The 22,990-nt window shown below is 49.7% G+C and overlaps 1 protein-coding gene across 1 annotated transcript in view; it reads right to left on the reverse strand.

The window, feature by feature from the left end:
• Positions 1–13,307: 13,307 nt before the first annotated feature.
• The window catches only part of eefsec (eukaryotic elongation factor, selenocysteine-tRNA-specific), a 383,917-nt gene continuing 374,234 nt past the window's right edge, over positions 13,308–22,990 (reverse strand). Inside the window, exon 7 of the mRNA XM_038812145.1 lies at positions 13,308–15,691. Within this exon, the coding sequence (XP_038668073.1) occupies positions 15,513–15,691 (179 nt within the window). The 3' untranslated portion in view covers positions 13,308–15,512. The remainder of the gene's footprint in view (positions 15,692–22,990) is intronic.

Genomic DNA, 22,990 nt, shown 5'->3' on the forward strand with positions numbered 1-22,990 from the left:
CCATCCTGTCTTTCTCCCTCAGTATCTAGAATATCATAGATATCATAGAATTTACAGTGCAGAAGGAGGCCATTCGGCCCATCGAGTCTGCACCGGCTCTTGGAAAGAGCACCCTACCCAAGGTCAACAACTCCACCGTATCCCCATAACCCAGTAACCCCACCCAACACTAAGGGCAATTTTGGACACTAAGGTCAATTTAGCATGGCCAATCCACCTAACCTGCACATCTTTGGACTGTGGGTGGAAACCGGAGCACCTGGAGGAAACCCACGCAGACACGGGGAGGATGTGCAGACTCCGCACAGACAGTGACCCAAGCCGGGAATCGAACTTGGGACCCTGGAGCTGTGAAGCATTTATGCTACCACAAGGCTACCAATCAGGAACGTAATCAACACACACAGCATGCATGCAAATATCTGAACAATCTGGACCTTCCTGCTTCCTCTCCGTCACCTTTGATTCCCCCACTGATTAAAAACCCTCTCGACCTCGACCTTGAAGATGCTGACGGACTCGGCCTTTCCTGGGACAAAGAATTGCAAAGATCATTGGAAGAAGCAGCTGGCGGACAGGCGGTCTCAGACGTGCACAGGCCCAGGCCACTTCCAGCCACAATTTTTTTAAATGAAGCTACGTAAAAAGGAAAGATGGCAACAATAAAAAGTGAGACATAATTTGAATTTTTAAAAAATTAACAAATACTTTTCTAGCCTTTTCCTGTGTGAATTCCCTCATGATTGAGGAAAAATCTAGCAATGTTACAATTGATGTTCAACATGCCGAGACCATTCAAACGGTGATGGTTCATTATCTGCTTCAATATGTGGAAAGTCCATCCACCTGAAGCCATTGGTGCCGGGAAACTGACCCAAAAAAAAACCTCAGTGTAACTATGACACGAGGAAACACCCCAGAGAGAGACCGAGTGTTTCTTGGGGCAGTTTGTTTGGCTTTCAATCCAGACCTGGGTGTTTCCATTCTTAGGACTTTATGTTGAAAAGCTATCCATGATAAAGAGTTACTGTGAGCAAAAAGAACGGCAACCTCAACCGTGTGCCTGCTCTGCTGCCTTAACATATACAACGTAGTCACACCCTCCTCCAGCCACCAATTGGACAGGCTGTGCAGACCCTGCCCGATATACAACACGGAGCGGCAAACCTTACTTTCTTTTCCTTTATTATTTCCTTATGCGCACAAAACACGTTGAAAAACTTATCAAGTGCCCAAAAAGTTAACAAGTGTCTCAGTTTGAGACCCCCTTTGAGCTTGAGGCCCAGGCCCAATGGATCTCCTGCCCCCCCCCCCCCCCCCCCCCCCCCCCACTTCTGGTTGGCTGAAATGCAGAAGGAATAATTATTCATGTGAAGCAGTTTGGACAACAGATGATGTCCCGACACAAAGAGAGAGAGAATTGGTGAGGCTGATCGAGATGGGAAAAGTGACACAAGGGGGTGTGAATTACCCGGAGGAGGACAGTTTATTGAGGTTTGCTGGGAGCAAATGTGGCAATTGAAGAACAGGCAGGCCGAACGGAGAGATCATGGAATTCTGGAAAGTTGTAACATCCGGGCTGGTGCAATCCACTCATGGAGAGTTTGGAAGAGTCAATGCCCAGAAAACCCCAGAGAGAAAGGGTGATTCAAATAGATTGGTGCTAAAAGATCCAAATACTCAGAGTGTTAGTGTCCCCCGATCAGGTAGACCATCAGCCTGAATGAGATGCACATTAAAGCTGCCTCTACACGGTCGCTAATACTGAGATCTATGTCCAGGTTAGGAGCATTTACACCTCCCTCTGACACAACAATGTGCAGCTTTGGGGCAGCACGGTGGCCTAGTGGTTAGCACAACCGCCTCACGGCGCTGAGGTCCTAGGTTCGATCCCGGCTTTGGGTCACTGTCCGTGTGGAGTTTGCACATTCTCCCCGTGTCTGCGTGGGTTTCGCCCCCACAACCCAAAGATGTGCAGAGTAGGTGGATTGGCCATGCTAAATTGCCCCTTAATTGGAAAAAATAATTGGGTAATCTAAATTTAAAAAAAAACAATGTGCAGCTTCAGAGGAGCATCTGGTGCGAGCTCTTGATAAAGATGTTGCGTAATTTGTCCCTGAACCGGATGGAGTTGTTTAAACATTCCGTGGAGACCCCTCAGTCTGGATTGTGCCTCATCTCCAGAGATAAACAACAGTACAGAACGCAAAAGGACGAGTCACACCAGACAACAACAACCTGCATCATGCAGTATCTCAAAGGTATTAAAATGTCCCGAGGTTCTTCAGGGGAATATTATCAAACAAAATCTGACACGGAGACACATGAGGAGATATTCAGACAGATGACCCAAAGCTTCACCAAAGATCTAAGTGTTCAGGAGGGAATATGGAGAGAAGGGGAGATGTAGGGGGGGGGGGATTCCAGAGTTAGCGCTCAAAGGCATGGCCACCATTGGTGGAGCGATGGTAATCGGGGATTCTGTCGGGGCCAGAACTGATGTTCGTCCTTTCAAAGCAGAACTTCCATCCTAATCTGGAGAAGTAGGGCAAGTTGTCAAACAACTTTACGAAATGAAATGAAATGAAATGAAAATCGCTTATTGTCACAAGTAGGCTTCAAATGAAGTGACTGTGAAAAGCCCCTAGTCTGAATTACACTCAAGCTTCAGGGGCAGATTCGTGACCTGTCTGCACGGCCAGAGCTCCACCTAGAGGCCTTCACCAGTACAGACCATCTGCACAACAAAGAGATGGAAACATTATAAAATGTATTAAGAATGTAATATTTTAAACCATGAAAGGATTTTTCACTACAATGAATCATTGTACCTCCGATACAACAAAACAGGCACATTCCTTGACAGTGAGCACTCTTCATTGGTCGTGAAGGACCTTGGGACACCCTGAGGTCATCAAAGGCGCTATATAAATGCACGTCCTGCTCTTCTTTCTTATTCAGCTCCATCAAATTCACAAACCAAAGAAAAGTGCCAACGACAGACGTGCCACACAAGAGGCAAGAGTCGGACATCTGCACAACACAAATAGATTATTTCAAAGTGGGTGAGTGTTTAGAAAGAATCTGAGGCAATTCAGATTCATCCGGCATGCACAGAGTTAGGTCAGATACAATAACAACACCTTACATTCATACAGCTTACACCTTACAGCACTTTTATCATAATAAAACATCCCAAACAACAAGATTAATATCAACTAAAAAAACATTTTTGACAATGAACCACAGAAGGAGAAATGGGAACGATGACAGATAGTTTGATCAAAGAGGCAGGTTTTTAGGAGCGAGGTTATTCAATAATTACAGCAGAGGAGATGGACATCCAGCTGGCCAGGTGCATGCTGGCTCTCTGTCAGAGGAAATTAGCAAGTCCCACCCCCCCACCCCTTTCCCTGCAGTCCTGAAAATTGTTTCTCTTCAGATAATTACTGAATTCTTCAATGAAAACCACGATTGAGTTTGTCTCCACCACACTATCAGACAGTGCATTCCAGATCCTAACCACTCGCTGTGTGAATCTGTCTCCACCACACTCACAGACAGTACATTCCACATCCTAACCACTCGCTGTGTGAATCTGTCTCCACCACACTCACAGACAGTGCATTCCAGATCCTAACCACTCGCTGTGTGAATCTGCCTCCACCACACTCACAGACAGTGCATTTCAGATCCTAACCACTCGCTGTGTGAATCTGTCTCCACCACACTCACAGACAGTGCATTCCAGATCCTAACCACTCGCTGTGTGAATCTGCCTCCACCACACCCACAGACAGTACATTCCAGATCCTAACCACTCGCTGCGTGAATCTGCCTCTACCACACTCGCAGACAGTACATCCCAGATCCTAACCACTCGCTGTGTGAAATAAATTTACCTCATTTCCCTTTTTGATTCTTTTCTCAATTAACTTAAATCTGTGTCCTCTGCTACTTGAACCTTCCATCAATGGGAACAGTTTCTGCCAATCTACAGTGCTCAGGCCCTTCATCATCTTGAACTCCTCTATCAAATCTCCCAGCCTTCTCCTCTTCAAGAACAGTCTTGCTTCTCCAACGTAGTTACGTAACTGAAGTTCCTCATCCCTAGAACTATGCCTGCAAATATTTTCTGCGCTCCCCTCTAATGTCTTCACATCGTTCCCAAAGCGAAAGAGAAAGAGGCTCGGAGGGTGAGTGGAGGATTCGATGAGAAGGCCGCCAAGTCAGGGACAGATACGACGATTGCTGAACGATTGAGGCGTGTGAACTGTGGTGATATAACCACTGTAGTGATGTGTACTTGCAGTAGGAGGATGTATGGCTGTACCTGTAATACAGGCTCCTCTGGTAAGCCCCTGCCGGCTAGCTCCGTCCACAGGGAGCTTGTGTATAAATATGCGTGTGAGTCACTCAGACCCTAGTCTACAGTTGCAGATGGAGGAATAGCATCGCACAGCAATAAAGCCTCTATTGTACTAGTCTCTCGTCTTTGAGTATAATTGTTAGCGCTACATGAACGTAGATTACCAGAGGACGGAGGTAGAAAAGGAGGAGACACGATGAAGGGAAGAGGAACGAGGGAAGAGGAGAAATGTAGCAGGTGGGTTTTGGAAATGGGGAAAGGAACGTACTCAGGCCAGTGAAGTGCAAGCTCAATGAAAAGAGTTTTGAAAGACATGAGGAGTGCAGGGGATCAAACAAGCAGCTAAAAACCAAGATTTAAAGTCAAGGATTTATAAAGTTGCGATCGTGAAATCACGACATGTTGAAGAACAGGAGTCATGAGAGAGGAGCAGAACACAATTTGATGCAAAGAACAATTAGGTGTGTTTCCAAAAATCATTTAACATTTACTAATATTAAAGTAGAAGCTGCTGGTGGCAAAACTTCCAATCGTGGAAAAATCTCTCAGGAATCACTGTAGATAAATCTGACAGTTGAAATATGAGGTGCCAAAATCTTTCATCTTGGAAACAATTTGTTACCAGGGAGTTGTCTTTCTGAGGATCTTAGAGTCAGGGCAATACGTACAGATCCACTGATTAAAAGGGGTCAGAAGGTCCAATTTTAATTTATCCCTCTTTAATTCGACCCCAGCTTTTTAAAAAAACCCTTCTTTCCTCTCCCAGGTGATGTGGCTCCTGGGGGCTGGAGGGGTGTTTGCGAGGCGGGCTGGGGGGGGGTGGGGTGGGTGGTGGAATGCTTCTGACTCAGGATAGAAGGTTGTAGATTCAGGTCTCACTCCAGTCGAGAGCATCAAGACCCAGGCTGGCACTCTCACCAAGGGAGGGCTGCACTGTTGGAGAAGCTGCTGCTCTTGGCCAGGTTTTGCTGAATGTAGGGGGGGGGGGGGGCATGGACCTTTAACAGTATCTGCGGAGTTGTGGATGGTATTGAACGCTGTGCAATCATCAGCAAACATTATGACCTTACGATGGAGGCAAGGTCACTGATGAAGCAGCTGAAGATGGTTGGAAAACCCCAGAGAAACTCTGGTATAAAACTGAGAGGTTGTGGTGGAACTCAAACACCATCAGTAAGTGCTGCTTGACAGTACTGTTGATGATACCTATCGTCACATTACTGATGATTTACAGTAGAGAGAATGGGGCGGTAATTGGCCAAAATGGATTTGACCTGTTAGTGGACAGGTCACACATGGGCAATTTTGTACATTATCGGGTCGATGCCAGTGTTGTAGCTGAGCTGGAACAATTTGGCTAAGGGCATGGCTCGGTCAGGAGCACAAGTCTTCAGTACTATTGCTGGACTGTTGGCAGGACCCAGAGCCTTTGCAGTATCTGGTTACTTCGATAAGTATATAAACAATAAAAGGATGGGAAAAAAAGTGGGGCTGGTTAGGGATAAAAAAGAGGGGTGCGATTCTCCGCTCCCCACGCCGGGTGGGAGAATCGCGGGAGGGTCTCCCGACAAATTTCACGCCGCCCTGGCGCCCCCCACGATTCTCCCCCACCCCGCTCGGAAGAATTGCCGCTCGCCGTTTTTCACGGCGAACGGCGATTCTCCGACCCGGATGGGCCGAGCGGCCTGCCGTTCGCGGCCGTTTCACGATGGCGGCAAACACACCTGGTCGCTGCCGTTGTGAAACGGGAGTGAGAAGCCCGTTTGGGGCTTGTAGGTGGCCTAGAAAGGAAAGAGCACCACAACTGTGCTCGGGAGGGGACAGGCCCGCGATCGGTGCCCACCGATCGTCGGGCCGGCGTCCAAATCGGACGCACTATTTCCCCTCCGCCTCCCCGCAAGATCAAGCCGCCATGTCTTGCGGGGTGGCTGAGGGGAAAGACGGCCACCGCGCATGCGCGGGTTCGTGCCGTCAGCGTCATGACGTCAGCCGCGCATGCGCGGGTTGGAGCCGGCCAACCTGCGCATGCGCGGCTGATGTCATTAGGCGCGCCGGCCGCGTCATTCTTGCCGCGGCGCCCCCGCGGCCGAGAGTTATGGAGCGCCGCTCCTAGCCCCGCCGGGGGGGGGAGAATAGGGGGCGAGGTGCAGCCTCCAAAGCCGTTGTGAAACTCGGCCGAGTTTACGACGGCCCTCCCGATTTTTCCCGTGAGCGGAGAATTCCGCCCGAGGACTTGCATACGGAGGCAGGAGAAATAGTGGAGATATTAAACAAATATTTTGCATCTGTTTACAAAGGTGCTACCCAGGTTGAAGAGAGGGAGGAGATAACCGGTACACTGGAAGAATTTACAGCTGAGAAGGAGTATGTGTTAGAAAGACCATCTTTACTTAAAATTGAGAAGGTATCAAGATGGGATGAGATGTGCCCAAGGGGTCTGAGGGAGGTGAGAATGGAAATTGCAGAGGCATTGATCACAATCTTCCAGTCTTCCTTAGACACACGAGTGGTGCCAGAGGACTGGAGAATGGTGAATGTTACACCCTTGTTCAAGGATGGCAACTGCAGACCAGTCAGTTTGACCTCAGTGGGAGGAAAATGTCTGGAAAATATAGTTCAGGGCAAAATCACTCATCAGTTTGACAAGTGCAGGATAATTAAGGAAAGCCAGCATGGATTCATTATACGCATCGCTGTTGATGTGATGTACATGGATTTTCAAAAGGTATTTGATACAATGCCACACAATAGACTTGAGAAATGTTCTGGCTGGTGGAGCAAAAGGGAAGTAAGCACTTGGATAAGAAATTCTTTGAGTGACAGTAAACAGGGAGTAGTGAAAAATGTTTGAAAGGAGGTTTGTAGTGGGGTTCCCTCGGGGTCAGTGTTGGGACCCTTGCCCTTTCCGATATAGACTTAGACTGATATAATGACTTAGACTGTGGTGTTCATGGCATGATATCTCGCTACCAGTCTGTAAACAGATGGGTGTTTGGATTTTGATTTCCCCCTTTATAAACGGTAGTATATTTTTCAACCCCTCAGTTCTGACGTGATCCAATTTTTATTAATAGCCCCATAAAAAATTTGAGATAGGATAACTGAGAGGGTTAGTTTATTCGCACACACCCAAAATGCGTGTAGTAACACAGCCCCCATGTACTCATGTAATAGAGAGAGAAAGAAAGAGTTACAGGACAAAGAGCAAAGACTTCTTGGGCACGATTTAACGGAAATGAAACAGAATCCTGTGTCGGGCGTGTTTAGCCAGCTGTTTCCCGGTGTTGGCAGCACCAGCCAGCTGTTTCCCGGTGTTGGCAGCATCGAGAAAGACCCGGCTATTAAACGGGACTCTGCTTCATTTCCAGGTGTTGGCAAGGAACGGGCTGCCAAGGCAGCACTAAATCCCATTTCCTGCACTAACGGGCTCCGCTCACCAATGAGGGAAGTGATCGGGGGATCCTGGACCCCACCGCCAGGGTACTGCCCAGATGGCATCGCAAAGGTGTCAGACTGGCAGTTCACCAATGCTCGGGTGGGCTTTGGGGGTGCCAGAGTACCATGCTGCCCAGAGCCTAACCACCCCGAGCCCCCCAAAACGGCAGACTGACTTGAAGTACAGCAAGACCGTGTTGCAGGTTCCTCCACCTGTCCATTTTGGCTTTGACCAAGGATGTATATTCCTTTGTCTGGATCCTTGAGATTGTTAAGAATTTAAAAGGAATAGGGCAGCATGGTGGCGCAGTGGGTTAGCACTGCTGCTTCACGGCGCCGAGGTCCCAGGTTCGATCCCGGCTCTGGGTCACTGTCCGTGTGGAATTTGCAGATTCTCCCCGTGTCTGCGTGGGTTTCGCCCCCACAACCCAAAAGATGTGCAGGGTAGGTGGATTGGCCACGCTAAATTGCCCCTTAATTGGAAAAAAACGAATTGGAATTAAAAATAAATTTATTTAAATAAAAAAGAATTTGAAAGGAACGGCACGGGGTCCTTTGCCCTAGTAGATTGGTACTCTCTGTTGGCCAGGCCTGGCTTATGAAATGTAGATGGTCTTTGTATAATTACCTTTGGATTTGGTCTCTCCCCAGACTCATTAGCATCTCTTCAGAGATAATGGGGTATAAATTTCTTTGATATGGCGAGATTAGCTACCATCGTTTGTAGGTCACAGCCAGAAAGCTCCTGTTGTTCAGGCACAGGTTTAGCCTTTTTAAAGGTTTTCTCCACTTTATTTTAGGAAGAAGCCATGATGATAGGTATATATTTCATATAAGAAATGTAAGTCTTAGCTGCGTTACAACAGGGTCTGATTGGTTCAACAGGTTTGTTTCGAATCACTAGGTTTCCGACTGCAGCTCCTTCCTCAGGTGAATGGACGCATGTATCCACGTCAGATAGATTGGTGAGGATGAGATCGAGTAGGTTTTCCCTTTATCGGTTCCCTTAGAGGCATACAAGATGATCAGAGGATTAGATAGGGTGGACAGTGAGAGCCTTTTTCCTCGAATGGTGATGTCCAGCACGAGGGGACATAGCTTTAAACTGAGGGGAGATAGATATAGGACAGATGTCAGAGGTAGGTTCTTTACTCAGAGAGTAGTGAGGGCGTGGAATGCCCTGCCTGCAACAGTAGTGGACTCGCCAACATTAAGGGCATTTAAATGGTCATGGGATAGACATATGGACGATAAGGGAATAGTGTAGATGGGCTTTAGAGGAGTTTCACGGTCGGCGCAACATTGAGGGCCGAAGGGCCTGTACTGCGCTGTAATGTTCTATGTTCTCACCTGCCACAGACCCAGTCTGGCAGATCTGACCTTCAGGAGTCCGCCAGCTTGGTCAGTGTTGCTACTGAGCCATTCTTGGTGATGGACATTGAGGTCCACCACCCAAAGTTCATTCTGTGCACTTGCTTCCTTAGTGCTTCTTCAAAGTGGTGTTCAACATGGAGAAGATTCCTGACTCATCAGCTGATGGAGGGCAGTAGATGGTAATCAACAAGAAGTTTACTTGCTCATGTTTGATTTGATGCCCTTTGTGGAGTTTGGAGGACTCCCAGAGTAACTCCCACTGACCTCCACTTCTGGTCAGTATATCTTGCCAGTGGGTCAGGACATTCTCAGGGATGGTGAGGTTGGTGTCTGGTACCTTGGGTGTAAAGGAGAATTTCAATCTCAGGCTGTTGCTCGACTAGCTTCTGGGGCAGCACTCCCAATCAATTTTGGCATTAAACCCAGACGGTAATAAGAATTACTTTACAGGTTCAACTGGGCAGTGAGTGCCTCCCTCTTGCCCATTAACTAGGTTCACGATGGGTGTTCCATTTAGTTTTAGTCTCATTAGACGATTCTTTGGCAGTTTGAGCGGCTTGCCAGGCAATTTCAGACAGCAGATAAGAATGAACCACATTGTTATGGGTCTGTATTCACATGTAAGCCAGACCGGATAAGGATGGCAGATTTCCCTAACTTAAAATGTTTTTATGACAGTTCGGTAGTTTCATAGTCACCATTACTGAGACTAGCTTCATATTCCAGATTGGATTGGATTTGTTTATCTTCACGTGTACCGAGGTACAGTGAAAAGTATTTTGCTGTGAGCAGCTCAACAGATCATTAAATACATGAAAAGAAAATACATAATAGGGCAACACAAGGTCCACAATGTAACTACATAAGCACCGGCATCGGGTGAAGCATACAGGGATGTAGTGTTAATGAGGTCAGCCCATAGGGGCTGGTTTAGCTCACTGGGCTAAATCGCTGGCTTTTAAAGCAGACCAAGCAGGCCAGCAGCACGGTTTGATTCCCATACCAGCCTCCCTGAACAGGCGCTGGAATGTGGCGACTAGGGGCTTTTCACAGTAACTTCATTGAAGCCTACTTGTGATAATAAGCGAAATTGTTTTTGAATCTGTTTGTGCGTGCTCACAGACTTCTGTATCTCCTGCCCGGTGGGAGAAGTTGGAAGAGTGAGTAAGCCGGGTGGGAGGGGGTCTTTGATTATGCTGCCCACTTTCCCCAGGCAGCGGGAGGTGTAGATGGAGTCAATGGATGGGAGGCAGGTTCGTGTGATGGACTGGGCGGTATTCACGACTCTCTGAAGTTTCTTGCGGTCCTGGGCCGAGCAGTTGCCATACCAGGCTGTGATGCAGCCAGATAGGATGCTTTCTATGGTGCATCTGTAAAAGTTGATAAGGGTTAATGTGGACATGCCAAATTTCCTTCGTTTCCTGAGGAAATAGGCGCTGTTGTGCTTTCTTGGTGATAGCGTCGACGTGGGTGGACCAGGACAGATTTTTGGTGATGTGCGCACCCAGGAATTTGAAACTGCTAACCATCTCCACCTCGGCCCCATTGATGCTGACAGGGGTGTGTACAGTACTTTGCTCCCTGAACCAGCTCTTTAGTTTTGCCGGCATTGAGGGAGAGATTGTTGTCGCTGCACCACTCCACTAGGTTCTCTATCTCCCTCCTGTATTCTGACTTGTCATTGATTTAATTGATTGAATTGGATTTTCCCAGATCGGTGGTGGGATTTGAATTCATTGCCAGATTATTAATCTGGGCGTTTAGATAACTGGGCCAGGAACATTCCAATGGAGCTGGGGCGGAGAGTTGGGGGGGGGTGGAGAAGGATTGTCCGTCTCAAATTCTTCCAGTGATCAATTTCTGATTGAGGCAGCAGGAAACACGGCCTGTGCTGTCCGCCATTTGGGAAAAACCAAAATCTACAGATAATAAAGCAGCAATGAGATCGTGTGTGAGCAGCAGGTGATTAAACAATGAGCTGCTTTCACGGCTGCAGTGTGTCTGGTCAAGCGATGATGAAAATGGGATTCAACATTAGAAAATAAATAACAACACCAAACTTATTTTAAAGAGATTTTGCAGTTTCCTTTATTTGTGCAACACCATGTTTGATATTAATTTGTTTTTATATTATTGATAATTACAATTCAGACTGCTTCTATCAGTTATAAATTTTAAATCAGTGCAGTTCTTTCTCTTTGAAACTCTGGCCTGTGTGAACTTTGGCATGAGGAGTGATGGAATGACACTGGATGACAGTGTGTGTGAGGAATCGACAAAGGCCCTTCAGGCCGTCTCCTGTCTGACAAAACAAACCTCCAACCAGAAAGGAAATTTAAAAACCTAATCGAGTGGTTAAAATACAATAGTCTGCAGGCGTCTCAAACTCCGTCTCAAATGGCAGTTTTGGGGATGTTCACATAGGAAACATTGTTAACTGTAGGTGGGGAAGATGGGACAGCAAACTCAGGGGAATGATCTCAGGGGGCAGAGAGCTCGGGGGGGGGGGGGGGGGGGGGGCAGGGAGCTCGGGGGGGGGGGAAGGGGGCAGTGAGCTTGGGGGGGGAAGGGGGCAGAGAGCTCGGGAGGGGGGAAGGGGGCAGTAAGCTCGGGGGGGGAGGGAGGGGGAAGTGAGCTCGGGGGGGAGGGAAGGGGCAGAGAGCTCGGGGGGGGGGGGGAAGGGGGCAGTGAGCTCGGGGGGAGGGAAGGGGGCAGAGAGCTCGGGGGGGGCAGGGAGCTCGGGGGGGGGAAGGGGGCAGTGAGCTTGGGGGGGAAGGGGGCAGAGAGCTCGGGAGGGGGGAAGGGGGCAGAGAGCTCGGGGGGGAGGGAAGGGGCAGAGAGCTCGGGGGGGGAGGGAAGGGGGCCGTGAGCTCGGGGGGGGGGGGGAGGGAAGGGGGAAGTGAGCTCGGGGGGGAGGGAAGGGGCAGAGAGCTCGGGGGGGGGGGAGGGAAGGGGGCAGTGAGCTCGGGGGGGGGGAAGGGGGCAGTGAGCTCGGGGGGGGGAGGGAAGGGGGCAGAGAGCTCGGGGGGGGGAAGGGGGCCGAGAGCTCGGATGGGGAGGGAAGGGGGCAGTGAGCTCGGGGGGAGGGAAGGGGGCCGTGAGCTCGGGGGGGGTGGGGGGGGGGAGAGGGAAGGGGACAGTGAGCTCGGGGAGAGGGAAGGGGGCAGAGAGCTCGGGGGGGGAAAGGGGGCAGTGAGCTCGGGGGGGGAGGGAAGGGGGCCGAGAGCTCGGAGGGGGAGGGAAGGGGGCAGAGAGCTCGGGGGGGGGGGGGGGGGAAAGGGGGGCAGTGAGCTCGGGGGGGGAGGGAAGGGGGCCGAGAGTTCGGAGGGGGAGGGAAGGGTGCAGTGAGCTCGGTGGGGGGGGGGGGGGGGAGGGGAGGGAAGGAGGCAGTGAGCTCGGGGGGGGGAGGGAAGGGGGCAGTGAGCTCGGGGGGGGGGGAGGGAAGGGGGGCAGTGAGCTCGGGGGGGGAGGGAAGGGGGCAGTGAGCTCGGGGGGGGAGGGAAGGGGCAGAGAGCTCGGGGGGAGGGAAGGGGGCAGTGAGCTCGGGGGGGGGGAGGGAAGGGGGCAGTGAGCTCGGGGGGGGAGGGAAGGGGGCAGTGAGCTCGGGGGGGGGAGGGAAGGGGCAGTGAGCTCAGGAGGGGAGGGAAGGGGCAGTGAGCTCAGGAGGGGAGGGAAGGGGCAGAGAGCTCGGGGGGGAGGGAAGGAGGCAGTGAGCTCGGGGGGGGGAGGGAAGGGACAGTGAGCTCGGGGGGGGGGGGGGAAGGGGCAGAGAGCTCGGGGGTTAGTGAGCTTGGGGGGTAGTGAGCCCTGGGGGATGGAAGTGAGCTCAGGGAGAATGGGGTGGTTTTGGGGGGGGATGGGACAGAGAGCTCGGGGGGGGGGGGGGGGGGGGGGGGAGGGAAGGGAGCAGTGAGCTCGGGGGGAGGGAGGGAAGGGAGCCGTGAGCTCGGGGGGGAGGGAGGGAAGGGAGCAGTGAGCTCGGGGGGGAGGGAAGGGACAGTGAGCTCGGGGGCAGAGAGTTTGAGGGCAGAGAGCTCGGGGGGCGGGGGGAAGGGGGCAGTGAGCTCGGGGGGGAGGGAAGGGGACAGAGAGCTCGGAGGGCGGGGGTGGTGGGGGGGGGGGGGGGGGGAGCTGGGGAGATGCTTACCCCCTGGCAGGATGAGAGGATGACACAGTGTTGGTTTGGAATGTCAGATGGAGCTGCGGAAAAATAGTATTGCGGAATGGACAGGCGAGAGGTAATCGGACGGACCCACAGTTCTGGCTGCACTTTGAAACATTGGGGCAGTGAAGGTTTAGCAATTGCTGGATAGGGTCAGATGGAAACGTCATTGGGAGAAAGGTTTATTTAGACAGGGTGAGTGCATCAAAAGGTCTGTATAGTGGAACATCACAGGACAATAAAATAAACTAACCATCAATCTGTGGTTACAGCCCATTAGGTATAAATATGCACAGTGAACATTTGAGTAGAACTCCCTGCTGAGGTTGTGGCAAGAGTGATTGTAAAGAATGAACAAGAGAAGAGATTTGTTCAGACATATAACATAATGTAACACCCACTGGCCCTGGGGACAATTCAATGCATGTCAATTGTTAATATTATTTAAAAATTTGTACATTCAATCACAACAAAACTATGAATCATATGAAGATTTACATCCATTGACATGTACAGGATAACATACATTTCAAGCACAGTGCTGACCAGATCTCAGTGTAAACATGATCCAGCCCAGGTACATTATCCGCTCAAAATATACTGTCGCCCTGAAGAAGAGTTGAGATACTTTCTGAATCAGAAACTGATCTATAATTGGATTGGATGTAGTCTGGTTGCATTTATACTACATAAGGGCATTGGTGTGGGATACTTCACAGTAAAACCACAGCTGAGGTGAAAACCTGTGGAACTGGGTCAACCAAATTCTGGAATGGACTGGAACAAAGCTCCCTGAAGGAGAACTGGTTCGGACTCTGCGTTTATCCTGTACCCGGGTTTGGCAACACCTCAAATTAAAAATTCTCGTCCTCGTTTTCAAATCTCTCCGATGTCTTGCCCCTCCCAATCAATGTAACCTCCACAAGCCTCCGGATTCTCTGCGTTTCTCCAATTCTGGCCTCTTGGAGCATCCTGACTTTAATCGCCCCACCATTGGCGGCCGTGCCTACATCTGCTTCGGTCCTCAGCTGTCCCCTCCCTACACCTCTCTCTCTCTCCCTCACTCCTCCTCGAAGATGCTCCTTAAAATCTACCTCTTTAAACAAGCCGTATGTTATGCAGCTAAATGCCACATTTTGTTCATTGCTCCTACGCAGCCTAAACCTCAAACCAACAGGAGATAAGAGATGAAAAATAAATTTTAGTAAAATGTTGAAGATCTGCGATACAAAGAGGAAACACTGGAATCCACAAAGAATATCTGATACAGAAAGGTTGTTTGATATCGGCTACGTTGGAAATGTTACGTTGCTGATGACACTTTCCAGAAACTGAGTGGTTGTGACAACCAATTTCCATGGCCCAGAATGGCTAAGAGCAGTGAAGGTTCCCACTCTGACATCACTCTCCTCAGCTCCCTACGACTGTTCTAACGAAGCTCAATGTAAGCTCGAGGATTTCACCTTTGATGCCTTCCAGAATCAACATTGCGGTCAGACATTTCTGATCATAACCTCTGCCTCCATTTTATAGACAGTAGGTGCTTATAACAATGGTGCTGCCTCCATACACCTCCAAAATCATACTGTCTTTATTTTCTTATGCCAATTACCACTTCCTTTTATCCTGCACCATCATCTCTTTTGTCATTGAATCGTTCCCGCATCCCATCCCAATCTTGATGATTTCTTCTCCCCCCCCCCCCATTCTACCCCATCCTCCCTCTATACCGGCTTAAAATCCTCTCATTTTATCCACCTCCGATAAAAGGTCACGACCTGAAAAGTTAACTCTGTTGTTCTCCCTCCTCAGATGCTGCCTGACCTGCTGAGAGTTTCCAGCATTTTCCATTTTTATTCCACCTCCAGCTTTTACCAGGTCAACTGCTCGGTGCGGATGTGCGCTGCGGGAATATTAACGGAGGTGATGGAAGAGGAACCTTAAACCCGGTTATTACTTTCGGGGTTCGGGTGAAAAAGCTCATCTCATTAGAAACAAATTAAAACAGAAAAGATCTTTCAGCAATCAAAACGTAATTTCGATTTTATTCCTTCAGAAACCACAAAAAACACCCCCCCCTCCCCCAGGATAATGAGCTTTAAGGCAAGGAGACATGGAAGGATTTTTAAAAAACTCTGTCCCATCTCTGCATCCCTCTCCTTCACACTACTTTTAAGACTGTATCATTTTCTTCTGTGGATCAAATAAATATCTTTTAAAGGTCAAGGTGATAATTATGGGATGCATTTCACTCTTCCCATCATCTGCTTTTGTCGAATCGCCTTTCCCGCCTTTTGATTTTTTCTTGCTTGATGTTGTAAGTTGCAGCTTGGTTTCTGCGGTTAGTCCGTCTGTGGGCACATGAGAGTTAGAAGGAATTTTAAAGCACTTTACAACAAGAACTTGTCTCTATACAGGTGCTCCTCAGACAAGCTACAAAGCCAGATTTACACCGGTGAGGTGATACTACAGCAGATGACCAAAAGCTTGGGCATAAAGGTGTGTTTTAAGGAGGAGAGATATGAGATTTAAGAGAGGTTGTTCCAGGGTAGCACGGTGGCGCAGTGGTTAGTATTGCTGCCAACGGCACTGAGGACCCGTGTTTGAATCCTGGTCCTGGGTCACTGTCCGTGTGGAGTTTGCACATTCTCTCCATGTCTGCGTGGGTTTCACCCCCACAACCCAAAGATGTGCGGGTTAGGTGGATTGGCCACGCTAAATTGCCCCTTAATGGGGAAAACAATAATTGGATACTCTAAATTTATAAAAGAAAAAGAGAGGTAGCTCCAGAGATTTGGTCCTGAGCAGCTGAAGGAACGACTGCTAATGGCAGAGTGATTAGAATGGGGGGTGGTCAAGGGGTGAGAAGTAAAGCAGCCCCTATGTCTTCGAGGGTTGTGGGGCTGCTCAGATTATAGAGATATAGAGGCCACAGAGGGATTTGGAAACAGGTTGAGAATTGTAAAATCGAGGCATTGCTTGAGCAAGAATTAATGCAGGTCAGTGAGCACAGGGGGACTTGTGTGTGAAGGACCCTTTCTGGATATTCTGATGCAGCTCTGCGATACTCCGCTCACCAGCTACTTGAGTTCTGGACCATGTAAACTCCACAATGAAAATCGCTTATTGTCACAAGTAGGCTCCGATGAAGTCACAGTGAAAGCCCCTAGTCGCCACATTCCGGTGCCTGTTCGGGGAGGCTGGTATGGGAATTGAACCATGCTGCTGGCCTGCCTTGGTCTGCTTCAAAAGCTAGTGATTTAGCCCAGTGTGCTAAACGAGGAGTACAATGATAAAACCTCTGCACACTCGGTGAATACCTCTGAAGGTGATAACCAAAATGCTACCAGATATGAGGAGCATCAGTCATGTGGAGAGACTGGACACTCTTTGGAGATGAAAAGGTTAAGGATATTTTCATTTTCAAGTATTTATCCCTTTTGAAAGTTCCTATTGAATCTGCTTCCACCACCTCTCAGGGAATTCCTTGCAGACCACAACTCGATGTGTCACAAACTTCGATGCCTCTGGTTCAATCTAAGCTGCAGCAGTGTGTCAGGTTCTGGGCACTACACTTTAGGAAGGATGTACAGGTGTTAGAGAGAGGGTGTAGACAGAATGCACGAGAATGGTTTCTTGGATGAACCATGTGAATAGATTGGACAAGCTGGAGCTGCAGCTGAGAAGTCTCTGGGTTCTGATGGACTTCATCCTAGGATCTTAACAGAGGTGGCCAATGAGGTAGTAGATATTTGTGTTAATTTTCCAAAATTCACTAGACTCTGGAAAGTTTCCATCAAAATGAAAAGTAGCAAATATAACCCCTTCATTCAACAAATGAGGGAGTCACAAAACAGGAGACTATCGGCCAGTTAACTCGATGTCTATCCTGGGGAAAGTGTTGGAATCAATCATTAAGAAGGTTATAGCTGGGCAGAGAAAAACTCAAGCTAAATGGGAAGAGTCAGGATAGTTTCGTGAAAGGGAAATCATGCTTAACAAATTTATTCTATGAACGAGTAACATGTGCTGTGGATAAAGGGGAATTTCTACATCTACTGGAAGGCTCTTGATAAGGTGCCAGATCAAAGGTCATTGTGGCGTAGGGGGTCACATATTACCCTGGATTGAAGACTGATTGGCTGGCAGAACGCAGAGAGTTTGCATCAAAAGGTCTTTTGAAGCAGGGGTGACGAGTGGAGTCCCAGAGGGGCCTGTGCTGAGGCCTCCGTTTTTACAATTTATTTCAATGACTTAGATGAGGGGAGTATCTATCTAAATTCACAGATGTCTCAAAGGTAGGTTGGAAAGTATGTTGTGAACAAGACATCAGGAGGGTACAGACAAATATAAATGGGTCGAGAGGGTGGGCAAAGATCTGGCAGATGGAGTATAATGTGGGAAAATGTGAAGTGATTCCCTTTGGCAGGAAGAACAAGAAAAGTAGAATAATATTTAAGTAGAGAATGGTTGCAGGATGCTGAGGTGCAGAGGGATCGAGGTGTCTGAGTGCATGACTCACAGAATGTCCGCATGCAGGTTCAGCAAGCAATTAAGAAAGCGAATGGAATGCTACCCCTGATAACGATGGGAATTGAGTATAAAAGTGAGGAAGGCAGTGTAAACACGGTCTCTGAATATTTTTGATTCTTGTTGGGCAAGGGAATCAAAGGTTATCAGGGGGTAGTTGGGAATGTGAAATTCAAAACACTCAGATCAGCCATGATCTTGTTGAATGGCAGAGCAGGCTCGAGGGGCCTTCTTCTGTTACAATTTTGGATGTTCGAACGTTCTCCTTAGAGGAGAAAAGGTTAGGGGGAGATTTGATGGTAAGTTTCAAAACCGTGAGGGGTCAGCACAGAGGAGTTTGGAAGAAATTGCTCCCTGTGGTGAAGTATCGAGAAGCAGAGGATACAGATTAAGACGACTGACAAACTAAGCAATGACAATATGAGGAAAACCTTATTGCGCAGCCAGTCATTAGGATCGGGAATGCCCTGCCTGGGAGTGGGTTGGAAGCAGATTCAATCAAGATTCTCAAAAGAGAATCGGAGAATTATCTGAAAAGGGAAAAGAAAAAGGCTGCAGGGAAAAGACGGGAGAGTGGGACGAGAGAGTTGCTTTTGCAGAGGGCTAGCATCGGCATGATGGGCCAAATGGTCTCCATCAGTGCTGTGACTGTTCTATGATTATATGTCACTCAGGTTCTGATGTCGCTCATTATAAATCCTCTGGTTACCAACCCTACTGCCAGTGGAAATAGTTTTATAATTAACTGTAACAGGACCCTTCATAATGTTGAACAATTCTATGAAATGTCCTCTGCTTGAAGGAGGACAACTACCTCCTCTCCATTTAAAGTCAGTACCATTCTAGTAAATCTCCTCTGCACTCTCCTCAAGGCCTTGATCATTTTCTGCGATGCTCAGATTTGAACAGAATACATTGGTGAGGCCTCTAGTGATTCCAAAGATTCTTTGAAGGCAGTGAATCAAAGTGGAAAAGTGATATGTTTTAAGAAACCCTCACCCATATCTTCATCACCTCCCTGGGCTTTGCAGTGGCACAGCAATTAGCACTGCTGCCTCATAGTCCGAGATTCGATTCAGGCCTTGTGAGACTGTGTGGAGTTTGCACGTTCTCCCTGTGAGTTTTCTCCAGTTTCTTCCCACAGTCCACAAATGTGCAGGTTAGGTGGACTGGCCATGCTAAATTGCCCCTTAGTGTCCCAGAGGTTAAGTTGGGTACAGGGTTACGAGGAGTGGGTGGGGTGCTCTTTCAGAGGGTTGGTGCAGACGCAAGGGGCTGAATGGCCTTCTGCACTGTAGGTATTCTATAATCAACATCTCCTTTTCGAGCCCTGGCTTGTGTGTAAATGTCACTTTAATACAAAGGCATAAGCTGCGGATTCTGGAATAAAAACCAAAAATGCTCGATAAACTCCGCAGGTTAGGCAGCATCTGTGGATAGAAGCAGAGTTAATGGGTGGGGATTCTCCGGCTATGTCCGCCCAGCGACAGGCGGATCCTGCCCGAGGTCAATGGACTTCTCCATTATCCGCGGCTCGCCTGTGGCGTTCTTGCGGCGGGCGGGGTGGGAGAACCTGGCCCAGTGTTTCAGGTTTGTGATCTACCGGCCCTACAAACGGTCGGGCTGGTTAGATAGCGGAGGGGTTGGAATCGGGAACCGCGCCAGGCACTGATTGGTTTCCGATCTAACCGGCGGGCTCCCGCTGGCGAGCTCCAGATCCGGTTGCTGCGAGAAACCAATAATTGCCAATTAAGACCAATCTCCATCCCATTAATGGGAAGCACTCCTCTATGGAATGGGCTCCTGTGATCTAACCGCTTACCCAGTGAGCAGTCACACGTGCACCGTTCAGTAAACCTACTGAAAAAGGTGAAGCTGGCAAACCCGTTGTTGTGGGGATCCGAGGAGGTGAGTCGCCATCTTTGAGATCGGGCAGGCAGCCCGGGGGCATGGGCAACTGCCCCAGTGCTCGGGGGGGGGGGGGGGGGGGGGGGCAGGAGGGTGATGACAACTCGCCGCTGCTCCTCAATCTATTCCACAGTCAGACTCCTGTCTGTCTGCTGACAACACACTCACTCCCATCACCTGCACGTGGCGTGCCTTGGGGTGGAGGGAAGGTGACCCCAACAGTCACTAGCTCCCAATGGTGCCCCCCCCCCCCCCCCAGTACCCTCTCAGTGACCCTCTATCAGCATTGCGCTCCGTGCTCTATCGCTATGTTTAGGTGTGTCGAAAGGATGCCTGGACGTTCCTGCCCTCACCTGATGTGCATCTGCAATGGTGAGCTGCTCACCAGACTGTGCCCCAGAAGCCTGTCCACTGCGTTTGCCCATCGAGGTGCGTCTCTGCGCTGGTGGAGGGTAGGGACGACAGCCGTGACGCATCGATGGTGGCATCCTCAGAGCTCTCCTCCTAGATGTTCTGTTGGACGGCAGGAGGGGGGAGGGAAGACCACCCGGATGGGCAGGCGCCAGCGGATGGTGATCCTGTGGCAGAATGGACATGTGGTCAGTGGGACGGAAGGACTATCATGCTGGCATCAACATCTCATGTGTGACAGGTCTTCTGGGTGGGGGCAGGTGGATTCTCACCTCGATGGCACAGGTCGATCTCGGCATCACAGATCGATCTGTCCTTGACCATCCCTGCGACCAGGGCCTGTTCCTCGTAACGGGTAAGGACCTTGAAGTGTGGCATCTTGGCGCCCGTCTGGGCCCTTTTCTGTCTGTTGTGGGCCAACTTGCTGGGACACAGAGTGGGCGGGGGGGGGGGGGGGGGGCATTGCGTGCCACACACTTCAGGTACCTGTGTGGGGGGGGCGTGGTGAGGGACACAGGCGGGTACACCACTGCTGGCGGGTGCCAAGCTGCGGTGGGCACGCCATGGTTTTGTGCTGTGGGAGGGGTGATGCCAGGTGCAGAGTCATCAGAGGGGGCTGGTGTAGCAGGTGGGACCAGTGCCATGGGGCCGATGCCAGTGGGAGTCACTGAGATCCATGCGGCACTGGGTGGCAGTCATCCTCGTGCTGTTGAGCTGACGGCTGCTGCCACTGCCACCCAGGCACGGTGGCATGTCTGCGTGCTGTCAGGGTTTGCTCTGTGGGATCGGTTTAAGTGCTGTTGGAAATGCTGTTTGATGAGATGTTAAGGCGTTTGCTGAGGTTTTGCCCCGACATATGCAACAGCGTGGGCAGACGAGAATAGATTTCATAGAATTTACAATGCAGAAGGAGGCTATTCGACCCATCGGGTCTGCACCCACCCTTGGAAAGGGCACCCTACCTAAGCCCACACCTCCACCCTATCCCCAAAACCCATTAACCCCACCTAACCTTTTTGGACACTGAGGGCAATTTAGCACGGCCAATCCACCTAACCTGCACATCTTTGGACTGAGGGAGGAAACCGGAGCACCCGGAGGAAACCCACGCAGACACGGGGAGAACGTGCAGACTCCGCACAGTGACCCAAACCGGGAATCGAACCTGGGATCCTGGCGTTGTGAAGCAACAGTGATAATCACTGTGCTACCGTGCCGCCAAATCTCGCCGGTGAGATCTCGCTTCCAGATTATTCCCCCCCCCCCCCCCCCCCACAACCCGCAGGTGAAGTAACAAGGTTCCTGCTCAGAAAGGTCGGGTAACCTTATTTAACTATAACATAGGTCAAGGGCTTTCCAGCCATATCCCCCCCCTTTATTGGGATTCCCCCCCCCCCCCTCCCCCCCCCCCCCCCCCACCCCCCTCTCTCCCCCCCCCCCCTCCCCCCCCCCCACCCCCCTCTCTCCCCCCCCCCCCTCCCCAGCCCCTCACCGACATGATGACGCTGGGAGCAGTGCTGAGGTGGGGGGACTTCAACGGAGCTCCATGGGGGGGGGGGGGGGGTCCACTTATCTGTGTGGGGGTGGTTCCCATGTGCGTGGGGGTTCACCGTGAATGTGAGCAGGGGTTCCTTTTTGTAAATCAGAGAAAAATCCTCCCCCTGTCGATCCGTTCAGATGTTTTTTTAAAGATCCTCTGACGCTATTTCAGAAAAAAGCAGAGGTGTTCTGCCTCAGAGTCCTGTACAATAGTTATCCCTGAATCTACAACACTAAAAACAACAGGTGGTCTGGCCATTATTACATGTTCTGACTGTGGGATCTTTCTGTGTGCAAATTGGCTACTGTGGTTTCCTGTTTTACAGCAGTGCTAAACTTATAAAGTACCCGTGCGTAAAGGAAAGCTTTCCCCCCCCCACCCCCAAACAAAAATTAATAGTCAAAGCAATCATGTAATGAAGGGGTTAAAAAGGGATTCAAACGTTGTTGAGATATTGTTGTGGAATTCAGCTCACAGACATTGTGGCATCTCTCACATTCTAACAGGTACCGGCTGAGGCTGGGACAATGTGGCATCAGCCAAGCCCTTGCTTCAAGGTGGAGCTGACACACAGGAGAGAGCACGTATGCAGGCAGAACAGGCCCTGTCCAGGTATTCGGAATATGTGGAGTCACGCTTTATCTCAAACCACCAAATCAGATAACCACTTTTGCCCTCATGACTAAAAAAAGATTGTGATAGGATGGGCTGGCATCGTAGGTCTGACCCACAGGGAACGGACGCCATCAAAGGCCCTGGTGCCAAGAGGTCTGAAGATTACAGCGGCTCCATCACAGGCCCCTATGCATGTAAGAACCATGGCAGACAGTACGCCACGTAATCTTGGCTTCATCTCTCTACCTCTGTGGATTTCTCTGGTTACGGAAAATATACTCCCTTTCACTCCAGGAGAAATCAGGAAAACAGGTTAAAATGTCCCCGATCACATTAGACAAGATCCATGAATTATGCAGGCTGAGACTGGGGGATATTTCTGTGCATCTCTGCATTCATTTCCATCACCAACGATGGGATTTATATTTACAGCTGCTAATATTAACAACATTAGACTGATGTAACCCTTTATGGACTGAGGGTTGACATCAATCAGGAGCTGGGTTGATTTAAACACAAAACATTCAGTTTCTCAAGGAATTTGTGATCATTTTACTGGTGCTTTTCACAGTAACTTCATACTTGTGACAAAAGATTATTATTATATTAGGGTGCAATCAGGATGGGGTTTGCTGAACATTATGGG

This window comes from Scyliorhinus canicula, chromosome 11, assembly GCF_902713615.1.
Source record: "Scyliorhinus canicula chromosome 11, sScyCan1.1, whole genome shotgun sequence".
NCBI classification, from domain to species: domain Eukaryota; kingdom Metazoa; phylum Chordata; class Chondrichthyes; order Carcharhiniformes; family Scyliorhinidae; genus Scyliorhinus; species Scyliorhinus canicula.